The 22,095-nt window shown below is 34.7% G+C and overlaps 1 protein-coding gene across 3 annotated transcripts in view; it reads right to left on the bottom strand.

The window, feature by feature from the left end:
- Positions 1–11,897: 11,897 nt before the first annotated feature.
- LOC106065811 (uncharacterized) overlaps positions 11,898–22,095 on the bottom strand; it is a 42,529-nt gene continuing 32,331 nt past the window's right edge. For all 3 annotated transcript variants that reach the window (XM_056030887.1, XM_056030885.1, XM_056030886.1), the window contains exons 5-6: positions 20,465–21,344; positions 11,898–12,543 (exon numbers count right to left, since the gene is read on the bottom strand). In XM_056030887.1, coding sequence (XP_055886862.1) covers positions 12,429–12,543; positions 20,465–21,344 — 995 coding nt within the window. In that variant the 3' untranslated portion in view covers positions 11,898–12,428. The remainder of the gene's footprint in view (positions 12,544–20,464; positions 21,345–22,095) is intronic.

Genomic DNA, 22,095 nt, shown 5'->3' with positions numbered 1-22,095 from the left:
CTTAGCAAATAGTTTTTCGCTTAATAACTAGTGAATGTTAGAATCAAAATCAATGGAACATTTTTTTAGCCAGCCCCATTCCCCCAAGAGAGAAATCCTGGTTAAGCGAATTTTAGGATCTATTGCACTTTACAATATTCCTATGATAGGCCTTTGTCAGGTTCTTTTCTTAGCTCATTAGGGGTTACTTATGAACGATTACTACAGATCTATAGTAAACACTTATAGATAGCAAATACATTTCTAAACGAATCCAGAAAAAAATTTATTTACCATGAAATGACCACTTTATTATTTATATAGAATACTCAGTAATAGCAAATACAAATCCGTCCTCTCCTACCGTAACAATAAATATAAACACTAGTCCAGGAAACAAGTGACCAGCTTTCCCGGACTGGGAACAAGACCCCACTGACTATTTCATTCTGTCTGACCTACAAGGAAGACTAACACATTCAGTTCACAGCACACGTACATCATAGGTCTATGGAGAGAGGGAGAGGCAAAGATGCTCCGGGCGCCTCTCTCAGAGGGGCGCCATACGCAGATGGGCGACAAAAGATTTAAAAAACAGATATGATTTCCTGGAAATGTTTGATTTCTTTGACAATTATTTTAAGTAACAAACATTTGAACATAGAACTAATTACTTATTGAATGACTTGATCTGTCATCGATCGATAGGATCATTTCAATTCTACAGACCAGTTTAAATCGCGCTAAATCTGATGTATGCACCTTTTTGAATACAATGTGCTGAGTTTATGATTTATTGTCAATAGGTATCTACGATAATAGTCATGTTTTCAATGAAAAATCGTTTACTAATAACAAATCGGATTATTGATTATTATTCAATGAACGGCACATGAATAAAACTGTAATAACAGAGTTTAATAAAATAATTGGATAGACAGATATTGAAAATCCATTATCTTGATATTTGGTCTCCAGAACGAGGTCCTCAAACTTCGGGTCATTGGAAATTGGTCAACCATGTAACTTGTTAGAATTTCGAGTCTGAATCTTCAGACTTCTTTGCCTCTCCCTCTCTCCATAGACCTATGATGTACGTGTGCTGTGAACTGAATGTGTTAGTCTTCCTTGTAGGTCAGACAGAATGAATTATAACTAGAACAGACACAAAATAGAGCAGTGCGATTCATAACAAATGAATATTCACATTTGACTAGAGTAACACCTTTAGTAAAATCACTAAATTTAGAAAGCCTTCAGGACAGAAGGCTCAAAAGTAAAGTAGCAATCATACATAAAACACTGAACCATAATCTTCAAATACAAAAACAAAATTTAATAAAATACTCTGAAAGACACAAAGATAAAGGCACATTCCTCGTCCCATATGCTAGGACAAATTTGTACAAATACTCCTTCTTCCCTAGTGCTATTAGAGCATGGAATGGGTTGCCTGAGCCAGCCAGGAAAACCAGTGACTTGGCAGAATTTAAGTCATTGGTAAATATGCATGACTAAATGCATGACGCGTATTGCGCATTGTTTGTCACAAGTTTTAAAACCCGAAGACTTCCCACAGTGCAAGTGTCTCAACTGAATATTTAACATCAACTCCATGGGAGACAAGGGTATTGGAAGCGCCTTTGTGTTATGAAATGAATGTTTATCTTACTCAGTAAAAGGTCGATTTTATGGATACAGTAAATTTTATTTTTTTAATAATTGTGAGTACATCTAAAGAGTTTTAGAGATGCGCTGGAAAATCATCCAGCGTATAGATTTGTAAGTACTTTTCCGAGGTCTAATTATTAATATACTATTACATTTATTGTATTGTTATGATATTAATTCATGTCACTCGGATGGTGAAGTATAGTAATACTTTATCTATTTATATATTTATTTTTGCATAGACACCAGAATCGACTTGAAGAAAAATAAATATAAACTAATTAGAAAAAAAATTATGTGCAAAAGGATAAATAAAAACTAACATAATATATTGTTCCAACTTGGGCCTGGCATAATGAACAGCCTTGTGCCATGGTTGCTATGCCACTGATCCTCATCTAAAATCTATATATCAATTGCCTCCCTTATAACCAAAAAAAATGTCTCGTAGACATACAAACTTTACGATTTACTTCTAGATGTTTCGAATGGATAATAAGACCTAGTCCTATGCGGATACAATGACTTGGGGAGGTAGGGCGATTGCATCCCCAGAGGTGGGCTAGAGACATTGTGTGTTAATGATTATTTAAATAATTTTAAAGAAAAAAAAATAAAGAGGAACGTTCAAACGCAAATTCACTTTTTGTTTCAAGTAATCTGCCCAAACTACAATATTATTTTCGACATATTCTTTTCTAATAAGCGTCTACGATAGAGGCCTCATGAATACGACTCAAGAGGTCCCGGTAAGACTTGACCCTTGCAATTAGCAGGTCATGGGTAGCTGAGAGCAAAGCAAGTGCTTCAGTTAAAAGTTGCAGAGATGCACTACTGTAGCCTATATGTGTAGACTGTCGCAGAGATGCACTACTGTAGCCTATATGTGTAGACTGTCGCAGAGATAACACTACTCTAGCCTATATGCGTAGACTATCGCAGAGATGCACTACTATAGCCTAAATGTGTAGACTGTTGCAGAAATGAACTCCTCTAGAATATATGTGCAGACACCAAGGAAATGAAAAAGCTATTCTCATGTTTTGAAACGCAAAAGTTAAATTTAATTATGTCCTCCATAGCAAAAATCCAAACCTACAAAAAGATAGAGAGAAACGGGAAACGCAGTGAAATTCTCTAGGCACATCAAAACCCTCATACCATTGAACAGATCGAGGTCCTAGGCCTTCTATGTAAGAGAGAAAAGAGAAAAATCCAAAGGTCTCTTCAGACCCAATGTCTTGAGTGTTTGTCTACTCTGTACCTTGATGGTCACTTTATTTATTTAAAGTCCTGGAGTAGCAGCCATGGTGCAAGGCTGTTCATTACGACTGGCTAAGGCTATCTTCACAGGCCGCTATATAGCACTGGATCTTTATTTCTAATAAATTTATTTTTATTTCTCTTCAATTCGATTCTGGTGTCCTTGCAAAAAAAATAAAATAAAATAAAATAAAAATATTTCGACTGTAAAAATGAAATCTATTAAAGAAATGTAACTCTGGTCAGTAAAGCGTTTTATTTTATTTTAACGTGTTAAGATTCTTAATAATATAATATGAATTTTCAAAAACTTAAATGTAAGCGCTAAGAAAAAAAAGAAGTTAGTATTTTGTTCAATTGTTAATTTTTTCCTTAATATTACTGGATGTATCCACTAGTTTAATTACGCGAATAAATAGTATGAGTAAACAGCAAATTTAATTACTTCACTAATCCTGAAATATGGAGGTTGTATATTAAGGCAGCCGCCTTCTAAATCTATTCGTTGGATGACAAATAATCCAACGAATTTCAAGACACAACGTACCACACTGACCTTTCAAGTGATCCGAAGTATGATGACCTTATTCTCGAGACCCCATGAGGGCCATACGCACATAATTAACAATAAAATTTTTCTTAAAATTTAGTAATAACGTCTCTTGGGCTTAATTAATACTAAAATATAAAATAACTACAATGCAAATACAATATTTTTTTTGTTCTTAAAAAGTCAAATGCCCTAGCGTCCATCTTGTTGTCACGTGACGTTTGGAACATTTTACCAAAGACAATAAAATATATAAAAACTAAGGCCTAAAATAAAAATATAGAGATCTAGATTACTCTAGTAGATATGCCTAGACATATGTGGGTATATTTCTTGAGATATATTTCTTTGAATCTGCTAGTTTTTGCCGATACTTAATTTTACCACTCGGGCTTTTATTGTCATTTTTTTTTGGTCAATAATCAACTTTTTTCCATTCGGGTGTCACCATCCTAATGTGTATCCCCCGGTGCGAACCGCACACCCCCTTCCTAGTGACGCCACTGATTAATACTTACAAATAAATTATTACATTAAGTGAAGTCGTTTCATCTACTAATTAGGACCTTTCATTCTGTTTTTGTGAGAAAGATCTTTGAAAGAAGATTATGATTCTAGTGAGTACTTTGTCACGTGATCTTACGTCAGATTGGTTGAATTTCTTCCTAATAATATCATTCGGTTGACGCTTTGTTCGCGATCCTTTAGGCAATCAATTAGGCACGCCACATCTTTCTGAACACCAGTAGGATCTTTCGATCAAGCCCATTAGAAGACAGGAGCAGAAGACGAAAATTCAATAGATCCTGGGCGGAGAAAGGCTTTGTCTGCATCAGGTGTGGATAAATATTGCAACTGGGTTTTGTACTCATGTGAAACACTGTGCTCTTCACTTATCTTCTGAATCGAAGACATTGCTATTGTGATCGGAAATAATGTTTTCTAAAATTGAGAATACATCTTTAGAGTATATTCGCTCTTGATGAGAGATAACATAAGACCAGTCTAAGAAAGTTGCTTTTTTGTTTATTCATTTAATCCCACTTATTTGTTGATTTTTTATGTGGATCCTAGAAGATAACTCATTTTAATATTGTTGTTATAGGTATGACTAGTTCTTGGCTTTACCATGACATTTAACAAATGAATTGATAGTAGTGACAAACTTAAATACCGAATGCTGATAATTGTTTTTAACATGTGTATGCCTACCAATTTGAGGTCGTGGATTCTCTTACATCCATATATAGGACGATTTTGTTAGGTCATATCTCTTATATAGGGGAATATTAGTTGTAATACATTTCTGCTACCGATTCATGATTGAATTTTAGAGTGATTGATTTGGAAAGTTCAAAATCGATTGGGAGAATCTCAGTTCTTATTAGCATGTAAAACAGCCAAGTACTTTGCAGATGTGAAATTACTGTAGATATGTTAGGTAGGTAAGACATTCTCATGTTATTATGTTGTTATTATTAAATACATGTTCATGGTCAAGGTGTAGGGCAAGGACGCCAATAAATGGACTTGCCCCCGGGGCACCACGTGATGCTCGTCACGCCTCTCCTGGACATGTTGACTGAAATAGCCGAAGAATTGTATCCTGTTCAACACAAGTATTTTATCGTCCTCTAGCCAAATTTAAAATGATTTCTTTTTATACTTTGAATCTTGTCCCAAACATATACACAGAGTGTCCAAGTTCTAGGAAAATCGTTAGAGCTGTTTTCGAGATCCATGTCCAGATTCCACCAACCCAAGTTTTTCCCTTCCAGTTTCCACGAAGGTACGAGTTGAATAGAGGATTTGAAAAATACATAACGAAATCTCCCAAATTAATACAAACCATTTGTTTAAAAAGAAACAACTCCAAACTTCACTACTGATGTTATTGTGATTTGAATGGCTACATAATCACACATGACATGGTGCAGGGTTCACTTTCCAAGTGGCAACCTTTTATATTTATAGAGATTGCCATTGGTTGAACGATGCAGTGTGATAGACATGCATCTAGAACCTCTATAAACGTATTGATGCAAGAGAAGGATGACCTCAAAGAGACAGAATATTTTAGTCAAGGATTATGAACTATCTAATTTATAAAAATCTAGAATCTAAATGGCCTCCCTTATAACCAAAATATAGCGTGGCTATACAAACTTAACGATATATTTCTAGATGATTGAGATGCAGGGGCGGACTGGCTATAGGGGCATTCTGGAAAATGGCCGGTACCAAAGGGCCGGTATGGCCACCGATAAGGCCGCATGACTGCCAGTAAAATAAATTGTATAATACTTTCTTGAACTGCATCAGTTTGAGCGTCGTGATTTTCAAAAAGTTTTGTACACAGTCTAATAGTAAGATCTAAAGCATTGTTGTAAACAATGGCATCAATGCCGCCCCCCCCTCTAAACTTTCGAGTGGGGGGCGGTCCATTTTATCCTTTGAAATCACAACTTGCTAACAAAATCAATTAAATATCTATATGATTAAAACTGGTTATTGGTTTTTTAAATGATCTTTATATTATATCGTTCCCCTGTTGGCCGATTGGGGGGGGGGGGGGAACCTCTACTGCCCTTCCCACCTAAACAATAAGTCCTACTTTTTTGGAGAAATCATAGTTTGTGAACAAAATAAGTTGAATTAATATATACATTTTATATTATGTCGCTCCCCTTCTGGTATTTTTGCCGATTCATGGGGTAAAGGGGCGGGGGCGATTGCATGTACTGGACTCTCCACTCTAGCCCTCTGAGTAGGGGGGGGGCGGTCCTATTTTTATGGAGAAATCAAAGTATGTGAACAAACTTAGTGGAATATCTATAGAATATAAACTACGTGATATTTGAACCCAAGGTATATTATGACGCACCACACTCTAATCTCAAATTTTATAATTAGTAAATATAAAATGAAAAAAGGGTTGTACCAGGTGGAGGGGGGGATACATGCAATCGCCTTCCCCCATCGGACAAACCAATACTTTTTTCTTTTTGTATTATAGTTAAGAAATTACAAAATTTAAAAAAATCTGTCACTAATATAATTCATATATGCTATAAATTGAATTCTTATATTGAGTCGCCCCTTTCCTATTCTTTAATGCCAAATGCAATCATTAGTAGAAATTATAAAAAGGAGCGAGGATTAATCGTTTTTACTCTACCCTTTCCCTTTCCAGACTTATGTTTATGTAAGACTTTGCTTTCGAAAAGTTATAATTCAAACGAAATTTTTTATTATAAGAGTTACTATTGAGATGAGTTCTAAACTCAGATAATCGTTTCCAAGTCGCCTTTTTCCAACCTTTACTCAATCTATTTTTCTATTCAATAAATATGCTTGAATTTTATTGAATATTATTTATCGAATTTTGTTTTTTTTTCGGCGGCGATCCTCAATGACATAATTTAAATATGTGGGGTATCTGATCTTTTCAAGGAACAAATCGGTTTTATTTACAATATATTAGGGGCCTATAAATTCATATTAAAATATTTTATAACATTATTCCAAAGGTCCTTTATAATAGGATGAATAATGAGCTTTAGGTCAGGAGAATGCGTTTCTGCAGTGAAGAATGCAAGAAAACGCTTTTGGCTTCGCGGTTGAGAAACACTGCTTTATTTTATTCTCATATATATATATATATATATATATATATATATATATATATATATATATATATATATATATATATATATATATATATATATACTGTACGCATGTTTATGCAGTGGGTTAGGGTTAACTGCGCGTTAGGGTTAGGGTTTTGAAAAAAATCGCCCCCCCCCTCCCCACTCCAATGTTCTGGATCCGCTATTGCACGGTCATCGCCAAATTTTCTGATAGCTGATTGGCCGAACTAGCTGTACGAGCAAGCAAGCGCAAGCGCACGCGCGCACACACACACACACACACACATACACACATATGTATATGTGTGTGTGTGCGTATAATTAATTTTTCTTACATTTTGACCCTTCATTCTTTGGGAAGACGTTCATTGTAACCTAGAATAGGTTATTTCTGGAGTGGAATAACTGTCAACTGATATTAAAAGATTTTAGTTCAAAAACCTAATCTGCTATTCTTAATTATTTAGGACTTAGATCCTCCTTCGCGTTTGCCGCATTGGGCAGCAAGCTGTCACTGAAAAAATCTGTCAATGACATTGTCTGAAGCCACTTCCCACCTGGTGTCTACTGCTCTGAAAGTGCAAGGGTGGGGCCAAGTTATACTAGGATTTCCCTGTTTCCGCCTTCCTCGTAATGGCCTCCATATCTTAGCAGCTCTTGGTATACGTAATTCATTTTGTCAGAGAACATGTTAACCTAATGCTAAGCTCTATCACAACCTCACTAAGTGATCGACTCCCAGTTCGGCAAAGGATTTCTTTGAATGAGACCTCTCTATAAGTGACTCCTGAAATCCGTCGTAGCCATCTTTGTTTAGCCCCATTTAGTCTTTTTTCAATTTTGGCATGTAACTTACATGCTATTTATTACACTTTATTAATGGAGCCCAGTCACAGGTAGAAATGTGTAAAATCTCTTGGCTACGCTCTAGGAATTTGGTGACTGTATTTTGCTTGAGATTCAATCTCGAAAAGGGAAGTTTTATCGTGAAAGCCATCTGTTGGGGGGTTTTAAACTAAAAAATCTCAGGAGTTTCTTTTTTTTAAAACAAACTGAAAACCCCCTTAGCTACGCTCAGAGAATTTGGTGTCTGTAGTTGCTTTAGAATAATATAGAAGAGGGGGGGGGGTTCAATTTCAAAACTATCTGTAGGGGCATTAATTACATGAATTAATAGTATAAGTGAACAATTAATTTAATTATTTTAGATTTTCAAAAGTATGTTGGTTATAGATTAAGGCTGCTGCCTTCTAAATCTATACGTTGGATCTGAAGTATGATGACCTTATTCTCGAGACCCCATGAGAAACATACGCACATAATTAAAAACTACTTTTTTCTTAAAATGTCTCCTTCGCATAATTAATTAATACTAAAATATAACATAACTACAACGCACATACGAAAAAAACATTTTAGTTCTTTAAAAAAAAAAAAACGCCTTTGCTGTCCTCCTTGTTATCATGTAACTATTTTGAACATTTTTACCAAAGACAATAAAATATATAAACAATGAGGCCTGAAATAAAATATATAGATCTAGATTAGTACAGTAGATATACCTAGACATATGTGGGTATATTTTTTAAGATTTTCTTTTTTTTTTTTTAATCTGCTATTTTTGCTGATATCAACTTTTTTTCCATTCGGGTGTCACCATCTTAATGTGTGTCACCCGGTGTGGTCACGCCCCTAGTGACGCCACTGGCTAAGACTTATAAATAAATTATTATATTAAATACAAACATTCAGCCAGGACAATGGCGCTGTGACAAGTCTTCAGGTTCTTATGAAGTTAATGTCCAACCTTCAGCCAGGACGATGGCGCTGTGACAAGTCTTCAGGATCTTATGAAGTTAATGTCCAACCTTCAGTCAGGACGATGGCGCTGTGACAAGTCTTCAGGTTCTTATGAAGTTAATGTCCAACCTTCAGTCAGGACGATGGCGCTATGACAAGTCTTCAGGTTGATATACTTATGACAAAAATGGGCATTAAGAATATCTGAAAATTCAGTATGTGACTTGGAAATCCTAATAAAGTCCTTTCACATGACCCGAAGTTTACGGACCTCATTCTCGAGACCTCATGAGAAACATGCGCACTATGTGTGTTGTCTGTTGTATGTGTTGATTTCGTGGATACGTACTTATATATTGCTCAGTTTGGGTTCAGTCACACTCAACTTACCGGAGGGGGGCCCAACGACGTATTCCTGAACCCGTGCCCATGTGTACCCTGCTACATCAGTGGTAATGATATCACGATAATCTCCTGAATGAATTGTTCATTGTTTATAAAACGTATAGCTTCAAAGAAATGATTGTACCAACAAGTCAACAAAGAAATCAGTTAAAACAAATGATTTTGATTTTATTTGCAAGAATTTGATATTCTGTAAGGTTACAGAGGAAACATTCCCTTCTCAAGTTTGATGTCGTCATTGTCACGCTCTGTGCAAAGGCACCGCACTGACGTGACCATGTGGCAATAGGAAGCAAAATGAGACCCAATGTTAGACCCAATCATAGATTTTGGTGCAGCTAGAGAAACTTGGTCGATTGTGTGGATTACACACTTGAAGTGTTTTTACAGTCGACCGATAGAATCGCAGTTTCATCTTGGACAATGTAAAACTCATTCAGTTTTCCTATCTTCGCCTTACAAGCTTAAGACGTTCCTTCAAGGAGGCAAGGGTTAAAGGTGGTCGGGGTCCGGGGTCGGCAACCTGCAGATCGCGAGTCATATGCGGCTCTTTGGATGTGATGCTGCGTCTCTTTAGTTCCATAAGCAAATATTATTTATTTTATCGAAAAAAAATGTAATAATTGTTCTGAATAAGTCAACGAGGATTACAGCTTTTTTTGTACTCGCTTTTCACCTCCCCGTGATGTCATCACTGACGTCAGTCTGTGGAAAGCCTGAAATGACGCTGTTTCTATGTAGGTTTTTATTCGCTTTTCGATGCAAGACGATTAGACGTCTTCACCAGTGTGTTGGCTGGGATGATGACTTTGTTATTTCAACTTTAAAATCAAGAAGCCTATTATCATCTCAAAGTTGTGTACCGTAACGTAAGCGTATCAAGGTCATATAGTTTATTTATGTTTATTTGTCATTGGTGCATGTTTAGAGCAGAACAATTGCCTAACAAGATCCTAGATGAAAAGTGTTTACAATTTAGTTTAAAAAAAAAAAAAGTGACAACAACGATTCTTCGAGCAAAATAAACCACAAAATTCTTACGTCTCACAACTTAATACACCAAGTAGCGCATTGTGGCCAAACATTTCTGGCTGAAATAGTTGAGGTCATGAATTTGGTAGGAGGTGTGTTGGCGAGCTTGTCTTCCGAACTGAAGTCCCGGGTTCGGATGATTTTTACTTTCGGGATTGTAGGGAGCCTCTGAGTCCATCCAGCTCTAATGGGAACCTGACATAAGATGAGGAAAGTAAAGGCGGTTGGTCGTTGTGCTGGCCACATGACACTCTAGTTAACGGTGGGCCACAGAAACAGAAGACATTTAAATCATCAGCCCTATAGATCACAAGGTCTGAAAGGGGTATTTTACTCTTTTACTTTATGAATTTGGTAATCAAGAATTGTTAACAGCATCTTGTCAAAAAGTACTCTAACATCGTCAAAGAATTCTTCAACGAAATGAAAACTATTTTTACCTCTTTCTACTTACTAACGTGCGACGGCTTTCCTAGGCACGATTTGCTTCATTCATAAATGCTATAGATATTAATCTCCCCTGAATTAGAAAACGACAAGGATTAGGTTGCAAACATTTTACTTTATGGTGGATATAACAGCGAAATTAATCAACTAAATCTAAAACTGCAAGGAAATGAAAACCCAGTATATGTTTTGGTAGAAGAAATTGTTTTCAAGAAAAAAAAATCTTTTTATAGATATTCATAACGGTCAATTACTTCATTTTCTAGTTTTAAAGCAATATCGCGATAAAACCAGTGCAGCTCAGGACAAGACGTCTTGGTTTCATGTGACACATCGTACTGGTGAACAGACGTCTTGGTTTCATGTAACACATCGTACTGGTGAACAGACGTCTTGGTTTCATGTGACACATCGTACTGTTGAACAGACGTCTTGGTTTCATGTAACACATCGTACTGGTGAACAGACGTCTTGGTTTCATGTAACACATCGAGCTGGTGAACAGACGTCTTGGTTTCATGTAACACATCGTACTGGTGAACAGACGTCTTGGTTTCATGTGACACATCGTACTGGTGAACAGACGTCTTGGTTTCATGTAACACATCGAGCTGGTGAACAGACTTCTTGGTTTCATGTGACACATCGTACTGGTGAACAGACGTCTTGGTTTCATGTGACACATCGTACTGGTGAACAGACGTCTTGGTTTCATGTGACACATCGTACTGGTGAACAGACGTCTTGGTTTCATGTAACACATCGTACTGGTGAACAGACGTCTTGGTTTCATGTGACACATCGTACTGGTGAACAGACGTCTTGGTTTCATGTGACACATCGTACTGGTGAACAGACGTCTTGGTTTCATGTAACACATCGTACTGGTGAACAGACGTCTTGGTTTCATGTGACACATCGTACTGGTGAACAGACGTCTTCGTTTCATGTAACACATCGTACTGGTGAACAGACGTCTTGGTTTCATGTGACACATCGTACTGGTGAACAGACGTCTTGGTTTCATGTAACACATCGTACTGGTGAACAGACGTCTTGGTTTCATGTGACACATGGTAACAAAATATTTTATACTCTAAAACCTATAAAAAAAAAAACAACAAGATAGTCATATAGAACTCTGGTTGACTAAAGTGGTTTCCAAACTGTTGTCCATTTATTCGGACGCGAATATTTTGTATGACCCATAGCCTTGGTCGGTATTAGACGATTATATCACAAAAAGGAAATCTACAAATATATTGAAGAAATCAACACGTTATTACACTGATTTTACACTGAGGTTAAACAGAAATAATTAATTAGTTACAATAATATCATAAACACTATTAATGACTGCTCGTAACTATGGTGACACAAAGACATTACTAAACGAAAAGAAATACATGTACTTTCAACACACTCAAGTCATGAATAACATCCTCCAATGTGTGTAAGAAGACTTTATAGGTCAGTCTAAAAAAATGTGATGACATCACAAAATATTGACTAGAGGCATTTAGATCTAGATGTAGCATGGAGAAGTTGGATTCAGTTCATAGAAGCACGTGACGTCACGAGACTGGGAAGGCCGTTGGTGGTGAGCTAGGTCAGTGAGACCTGGTGTTGACTTAGAGGTTTGTGCTCATGGCGAATGTTGACTCGTCGTCTGTCAAGTTGATCTCTTCCATGAGTGTCCCCTCAGTTGCAATGGAAGCTGTGCTTACATCCGCATCTACTTTACCGCTAGATAGAAAACACAAAATAAGTTATTGCAATACAATTTTAAATAATTAATTAACAACATGTACTTTGATACTGTGTACTTCAATATAGGGTGTGTAATATAAGCATCAATCAATTCATCACATTCTATAATGATAGTCACTACAATAGGAGAGCTTTGTACTCCCATGGTGCATTACAGTAGGGTATTATCGTGTCGCTTTATTAAATACTGGTATAACTGGAAATGTCTTTTCAATCGTGTTTTAAAAGTGGCTATACGTATATTTAAAAATAATATGCGTACTAAAGTTTTCAAAAAGGAAATAGCAACTCTAGAAGACTTTAAGAAATCTAGATATTTTACATCTACAAAGACATACTTGACTTCTTATTTAAGTCTTTAGTAAACTAATCTGAATTAAACACCCTAACTCGTATGTATATTTACGACTAACTAATCAGGACGCAAAAAAAAAAACCACCTCAGAAGTGAGAACGTATGTGTGTATGTTATATATATATATATGTATGTGTATATCTTTCTATACTATAAAGTAGAAAGTAAGGCATATGTATGTATGTTAGGAATAGAAATAAAAACCGCTTGACCAATCTTGATAAAACTTGGCAGAAATATTCCTTGGGTACTAACTTAGACCGTAGTGTATGTATTGTAGCCCTAAAACAAACTTAAGACCCTCAAAAAAAAGTTGACCAAAGCTATAGTATTATATGGATCTAGGCTTTGTTTACAATGTTGACATGAGAAAAGATCGAAAGAATTTAGATCTAGATCTAATTTTAAGAACTACACTTTGCACATATAGTTTTTTACTTAGACACATGAAAATACAAATATAGTCTATTGATTTCGGGTAAACCCATTTTCGCAAAACTAATTTTATTTTCGTAGCGAAGAGAAAAACTTGAAAGGAACATTAGCTAAGTTTAACATACATCTAAATTCAATTCACTAGATTAGTAAACACAACTAGGACCCGCAGGCCGCGGGTAATGTCAGGCTAGTATATATATATATATATATATATATTGTGAGACACTAAGTTAGCATTATTAGTTTGTTTGTATAGAGACGCACCATATTTCCAGACTTTGAACGCGACTTACAGTGACGTGACGACTTAGTTGGGTTATAGATTATTTATATAAATCAAGTCAGTGGGTGTTAGGACTTCAGAGGGACAACGTGATACCACTGGCAGAGACTCGACTGTGGCCTTGTTAATTGTAAATATCATCTGTATTTTGAATAACGGTTAGGACTTGGTCTAGTTCTGCTTGTTACATGTGTAGGCCTTGTTAACTTGTTAGTTAAGTCCATCGAATACACCAGTACAGGAAACCCAGACATCTCCAGAGTAATCTGTCGAGCTCAGACAGCTCCTTACAACATGGTTGGTTCTTCCTTCTGTCTTTCTCTTAGTTTATACGCGCCCTGTAAAAGTCATTGTTTCTTGTGTTTTGGCTTAGAAGACTCTTTCTCTGTTGTAAAAGTCATTGTTTCTTGTGTTTTGGCTTAGAAGACTCTTTCTCTGTTGTAGCTGTACCCCCCAATATTTGTTACGTTTCATGTTACTTTCATCTTGATTTCTTTGCTCGGCTAGTCACTAAAGTCATGTTACTTTCATCTTGATTTCTTTGCTCGGCTAGTCACTAAAGTCATGTTACTTTCATCTTGATTTCTTTGCTCGGCTAGTCACTAAAGTCATGTTACTTTCATCTTGATTTCTTTGCTCGGCTAGTCACTAAAGTCATGTTACTTTCATCTTGATTTCTTTGCTCGGCTAGTCACTAAAGTCATGTTACTTTCATCTTGATTTCTTTGCTCGGCTAGTCACTAAAGTCATGTTACTTTCATCTTGATTTCTTTGCTCGGCTAGTCACTAAAGTCATGTTACTTTCATCTTGATTTCTTTGCTCGGCTAGTCACTAAAGTCATGTTACTTTCATCTTGATTTCTTTGCTCGGCTAGTCACTAAAGTCATGTTACTTTCATCTTGATTTCTTTGCTCGGCTAGTCACTAAAGTCATGTTACTTTCATCTTGATTTCTTTGCTCGGCTAGTCACTAAAGTCATGTTACTTTCATCTTGATTTCTTTGCTCGGCTAGTCACTAAAGTCATGGGGAGTGTCGATCACAAGTACTGTTTGTTTTAGGGACTCATGCTTGGGACTCTTGTGATGGTCAAGACTTGGCTTTGTTTTGGCCTTATCTGGTCGTTGTGTATTGGTCAAATTTGGTTGTGGGCAGTGTGAGCCCTGATTTTATGGCTGGCATTGGGACTAAGGTGTGCCTTTATGTTAATCCAGTAATCTATTTGTAAAAATGCATGTTCACTGAAATAATACTTTACTATTGACTATTTGTAGTGATGGGCAAAAGTTAACTATAAAGTTAGAAACTTTTAGTTTAACTAAAAAAAATTAATTAAGGCCATTGTTTAACTAGAAAAAAAAGTTTAGTTAAAATCGTAGTTTAATTATTTTTGTTTTTAGTTACTAACTAAAAAGTTTAATTAAAATTTGTACAACTTTTCAACAAGTGGTCAGGGTTGAAACGCACATCCCTGTTTTCTGGTCATGTGATATCAATAACTTTGATTATCAAAACAATGATGCAGTTAACAACTATTTGGTCAGTCTGCATCTGAAGAGGGTCAAGTAAGATCCTGGTAGAAGTTATGGGAGTAAATATTTGCAATTGAAAGTAGCAGCATTATAAAATGTTTAACATTTTTTTGTCAAAAGCTTCTATGCAATATTATGAATGAGGTTGTTGGGTTGTTACGAATTTTTTTGTGAGCCACGTGGTGGTGTTTAATTTCTGTTTATAGTGGGAGTCTGATTAGTGGCGTTCGGTCAATATTTAGTCGTTTTAATTCATTTGCGGTAAACAATAATTTTTTTAACTGGAGGAACATCAAGTACAACCTTTTTATAGTCTTAAGACTTATTATTGAGATCTAAGTCTAAATCGACAACTGGGCCTATATACATGGATGGCTGCCTGGTCGTGCGGTTTGGACTGTCGTTCAGATTTATCGATGGTCCGGGTTCCAACCCTGCCCGCTCCCATCCCCCGTCGTCCTTCGGTAGGTTTGGACTAGAAAGTAAACTATCTTCAACTCTGAAGGAACATCCGAAACATGTAAAACATTTTACAAACAAACAAACAAACATCTAGATCTAAAAGTATATAGGATAACCAACTCTAGAAAAAAAATGTTAATCCACACCCTCTCTGACCATAAAGTTAATAGACTGTGTCCAACTGATTTTAACAACCTGGTCAGCTAGACAAACACATGTAGGCCTAGTGTACTGTACGTGTGTAGTCGATGATACTAAAAGAATACCCTGCATTTTTTTCATTACGCGTAATGCAATAGTGTTTGCTTAATGTGTAGTGGTTAGACAGAAAATAACACACTGGCGTGGCTAGTCAAGAATGTTCGTAGATTTATCTTTACACAAAATAGTTACACACCCTCCCTGCCTAAAAGTAAATAGACTGATTTTAATAACCTGGACAGATAGGCATACACTTGTAGACCTATATAGTGTACTGAGTGTGCAGTCCATAATGACAAGACCACCCTGTTTTTTTTCCCTTGCGCGTTTAACGGTTATGCAATAGTGTTAGTATTTTTAGTGGTCAGAAAAGAAAATAGCACGTCGGCATGGTTAGTCAAGCATGTATTTTACACTATAAAATAGTTATATAGGTCAAATGTTTCTTAAAACTCCAACGATTTCGTTTCTATTTCTTTGGTTACTAGATCTAAATTTGAAATTCTAAATCTGTTATTTAATGAGATTTTAAACTTCACCGGTATAAGTAGGATTAAAAAAAAAAGAGAACCATTCTTTTCTAAAGGTTTTAATTCAAGGCAAAAATACAAGCACACATATTTATTTAGATTTTTTATTTTATTGAGCATTACGTTGATGTAAGAAACATATTCCTTAATACTGATTTTATTATAGATAAATATTACTACAATGTTAAAAGAATAAGATCGAACCGTCCGTAGGCATACAGTCGGATGATTATATCTATATAGGCCTAGTTCAACCCCCCCCCCCCCCCCCCCCAAAAAAAAAAAAGTTTACGAAAAGTTTAATTTTCCTTAGTTTAACTATATTTTGAATTCATGATAAGCTTTTAGTTGAACTACTTTATTTTAGTTGAACTACTTTATTTTAGTTGAACTACTTTATTTTAGTTGAACTACTTTATTTTAGTTGATCTACTTTATTTTAGTTGATCTACTTTATTTTAGTTGAACTACTTTATTTTAGCTGAACTACTTTATTTTAGTTGATCTACTTTATTTTAGTTGATCTACTTTATTTTAGTTGAACTACTTTATTTTACTTGAACTACTTTATTTTAGTTGAACTACTTTATTTTAGTTGAACTACTTTATTTTAGTTGAACTACTTTATTTTAGTTGATCTACTTTATTTTAGTTGAACTACTTTATTTTACTTGAACTACTTTATTTTAGTTGAACTACTTTATTTTAGTTGAACTACTTTATTTTAGTTGAACTACTTTATTTTAGTTGAACTACTTTATTTTAGTTGAACTACTTTATTTTAGTTGATCTACTTTATTTTAGTTGATCTACTTTATTTTAGTTGAACTACTTTATTTTAGTTGAACTACTTTATTTTAGTTGAACTACTTTATTTTGGTTGAACTACTTTATTTTAGTTGATCTACTTTATTTTAGTTGAACTACTTTATTTTAGTTGAACTACTTTATTTTAGTTGAACTACTTTATTTTAGTTGAACTACTTTATTTTAGTTGATCTACTTTATTTTAGTTGAACTACTTTATTTTAGTTGAACTACTTTATTTTAGTTGAACTACTTTATTTTAGTTGAACTACTTTATTTTAGTTGATCTACTTTATTTTAGTTGAACTACTTTATTTTAGTTGAACTACTTTATTTTAGTTGAACTACTTTATTTTAGTTGATCTACTTTATTTTAGTTGAACTACTTTATTTTAGCTGAACTACTTTATTTTAGTTGAACTACTTTATTTTAGTTAAACTACTTTATTTTAGTTGAACTACTTTATTTTAGTTGAACTACTTTATTTTAGTTGAACTACTTTATTTTAGTTGAACTACTTTATTTTAGTTGAACTACTTTATTTTAGTTGAACTACTTTATTTTAGTTGAACTACTTTATTTTAGTTGAACTACTTTATTTTAGCTGAACTACTTTATTTTAGCTGAACTACTTTATTTTAGTTGAACTACTTTATTTTAGTTGAACTACTTTATTTTAGCTGAACTACTTTATTTTAGCTGAACTACTTTATTTTAGCTGAACTACTTTATTTTAGCTGAACTACTTTATTTTAGCTGAACTACTTTATTTTAGCTGAACTACTTTATTTTAGTTGAACTACTTTATTTTAGCTGAACTACTTTATTTTAGTTGAACTACTTTATTTTAGTTGAACTACTTTATTTTAGTTGAACTACTTTATTTTAGTTTCACTTGTAAAAGTTCGTTTAGTTCCCATCGCTAACTAGCTGTTTTCCTCTAATGCCTCTGTCTAAACTCTCATTCCTATTCTACCATGAAACATTTGTCACGTTAACTCTTGTTTAGGATTACACTGTCCAACGTTAGCAGAATACAAGCTGACATACACTCTATACAACTTTTGTGTTACTCTCTTCCATAAAGTATACCCAACAATCTTAAGTTACATACAACTTTTGTGTTACTCTCTTTCATAAAGTATATACCCAACAATCTTAAGTTACATACAACTTTTGTGTTACTCTCTTTCATAAAGTATATACCCAACAATCTTAAGTTACATACAACTTTTGTGTTACTCTCTTTCATAAAGTATATACCCAACAATCTTAAGTTACATACAACTTTTGTGTTACTCTCTTCCATAAAGTATATACCCAACAATCTTAAGTTACATACAACTTTTGTGTTACTCTCTTTCATAAAGTATATACCCAACAATCTTAAGTTACATACAACTTTTGTGTTACTCTCTTTCATAAAGTATATACCCAACAATCTTAAGTTACATACAACTTTTGTGTTACTCTCTTCCATAAAGTATACCCAACAATCTTAAGTTACATACAACTTTTGTGTTACTCTCTTTCATAAAGTATACCCAACAATCTTAAGTTACATACAACTTTTGTGTTACTCTCTTTCATAAAGTATATACCCAACAATCTTAAGTTACATACGACTTTTGTGTTACTCTCTTTCATAAAGTATATACCCAACAATCTTAAGTTACATACAACTTTTGTGTTACTCTCTTCCATAAAGTATACCCAACAATCTTAAGTTACATACAACTTTTGTGTTACTCTCTTTCATAAAGTATACCCAACAACCTTAAGTTACATACAACTTTTGTGTTACTCTCTTTCATAAAGTATATACCCAACAATCTTAAGTTACATACAACTTTTGTGTTACTCTCTTCCATAAAGTATACCCAACAATCTTAAGTTACATACAACTTTTGTGTTACTCTCTTTCATAAAGTATATACCCAACAATCTTAAGTTACATACAACTTTTGTGTTACTCTCTTTCATAAAGTATATACCCAACAATCTTAAGTTACATACAACTTTTGTGTTACTCTCTTTCATAAAGTATACCCAACAATCTTAAGTTACATACAACTTTTGTGTTACTCTCTTTCATAAAGTATGCCCAACAATCTTAAGTTACATACAACTTTTGTGTTACTCTCTTTCATAAAGTATACTCAACAACCTTAAGTTACATACAACTTTTGTGTTATTCTCTTCCATAAAGTATATACCCAACAATCTTAAGTTACATACAACTTTTGTGTTACTCTCTTTCATAAAGTATATACCCAACAATCTTAAGTTACATACAACTTTTGTGTTACTCTCTTTCATAAAGTATATACCCAACAATCTTAAGTTACATACAACTTTTATGTTACTCTCTTTCATAAAGTATATACCCAACAATCTTAAGTTACATACAACTTTTGTGTTACTCTCTTTCATAAAGTATATACCCAACAATCTTAAGTTACATACAACTTTTGTGTTACTCTCTTTCATAAAGTATATACCCAACAATCTTAAGTTACATACATCTTTTATGTTACTCTCTTTCATAAAGTATATACCCAACAATCTTAAGTTACATACAACTTTTGTGTTACTCTCTTTCATAAAGTATATACCCAACAATCTTAAGTTACATACAACTTTTGTGTTACTCTCTTTCATAAAGTATATACCCAACAATCTTAAGTTACATACAACTTTTATGTTACTCTCTTTCATAAAGTATATACCCAACAATCTTAAGTTATATACAACTTTTATGTTACTCTCTTTCATAAAGTATATACCCAACAATCTTAAGTTACATACAACTTTTGTGTTACTTTCTTTCATAAAGTATATACCCAACAATCTTAAGTTACATACAACTTTTGTGTTACTCTCTTTCATAAAGTATATACCCAACAATCTTAAGTTACATACAACTTTTGTGTTACTCTCTTTCATAAAGTATACCCAACAACCTTAAGTTACATACAACTTTTGTGTTACTCTCTTTCATAAAGTATATACCCAACAATCTTAAGTTACATACAACTTTTGTGTTACTCTCTTCCATAAAGTATACCCAACAATCTTAAGTTACATACAACTTTTGTGTTACTCTGTTTCATAAAGTATACCCAACAATCTTAAGTTACATACAACTTTCAAACAAAAACACAAGCACACATTTTGCAAAGTTTCTTAACAATAATCAAGTTGACAAGTTCAAATAAAAATGCCTAACAAAAGAAAGCAAATATTTCTTTGGAATTATTGCATAGGCAAAGGTAAAGGAACTACTCACTGGTCGTTGGTCTCACTATGAATCTCCACCAGAGTCTGCTCTGTATGAACTGACTCATCTTGTCTTTGGTCTAGTCTGCTATTGGTAGACTTGAACTCTGAATCCCCAACGCAATCACCATCTCCTGGAGAATCCGGAAAATCTACATCTTCCTGAAGATTCCCAGCGTGAGTACCGTGAACCATGACTTCAGTCAAGTGGAAAGTTGACTTTGTAGTTGGCCTGTTTGACTGGTATTCTTCTTCTTCCGTGGAGAGAGACTGACTTCTACTCTCCAGCCCGCACCTCACGGGAGACTCGCTGGTGCAAAGCTCGATGCCCGAATCTTCACAGCAACTCTCGAGGTCGATCTTTCTGGACTCGTCTGAACCCCGCTTCGAAGTCCCTCCATTGCGGTTCTGATTCAAAGGAATACCGTCGTCTTTGGAGCAGGCGGCAAAACATTCAGTACAGTCTTTAAAGCTGTCCTTTGTACTTGACCTTTGCGAGCCGCTTTTTACCTTGCTCGAGATCTGTGACTTTTCGGAGCGCTGGGCGTCATATGCGTCAGCAGGAAGCTGTGGAACTCCCTGGGCGGTTTTTCCCTTCTGTGGGGAATGTTTGTGTTTTCCTATGCTTCCCTTTTGTTTTGATTTGGATGTGCCGTCAGATTCGCCCCCATTGGCTTTAGCTTCGTCGGACATGACATCACTAGAACAGCTTGTCTTGACGTCTTCATTAACGCTTTGAACGGCGTCCTTATCCTCAAGATCGTCGTCCACAAATAGTGGATTGCGACAGCCTTGAACCCCTCCAGAGTTGTCTGCAATGGCGACACCGTTGGCCAGTTTTTCTTTGTCGTCATTCACATTAGCCGTTTTAGCTGTGTTTGTGTTGGCCGCTGTATAAAGAAACAAACATGGGGATGTGAGATCATGGTCAAAGAGATACCATGAGATAGAGACATGTATTACTTAAGGATCAATCAAGACTAAAGATATACCATGAGATAGAGACATGTATTACTTTAAGGATCAATCAAGACTAAAGATATACCACGAGATAGAGACATGTATTACTTTAAGGATCAATCAAGACTAAAGATATACCACGAGATAGAGACATGTATTACTTTAAGGATCAATCAAGACTAAAGATGTACCATGAGATTGAGACATGTATTACTTTATGGATCAATCAGGACTAAAGTATTTAATAGTTTTATTAAATAAAAGTATTTAGTATTCAGTTAAAAAAGGTATTTAATACTCTGTTGAAATAAAGATATTTAATACTCTGTTGTAATAAGGTATTTAAACTTCCTTGAAAAAAGGTATTTAATACTCTGTATAAATAAAGACTTCTAAAACCCTATTGAAATAAATATACTTTACTAGTCAAACGGCGGCTTAGCAAACGCCGCTATTTTGCAGAAGCGGCCTTAGGCCACTTCAACCTACGCGACCGCATAAATCTAGGTGTATAAATTATTTAATTAAACCATTTTATAACTAATAACAGATTTCCCGCGGCCGCCTGATTTAACAGAAGCTCCTGGAAATCTCCCGAAATTGCAAATATACGAAAATGTCATAAAAATCTCTGGAAATTATGAAAAATCTTTTTAAAATTCATACAAATCTTCAGAAATA

This window comes from Biomphalaria glabrata, chromosome 5, assembly GCF_947242115.1.
Source record: "Biomphalaria glabrata chromosome 5, xgBioGlab47.1, whole genome shotgun sequence".
Lineage (NCBI taxonomy): Eukaryota > Metazoa > Mollusca > Gastropoda > Planorbidae > Biomphalaria > Biomphalaria glabrata.
This window is presented reverse-complemented; position numbering and strand designations above follow the sequence as displayed.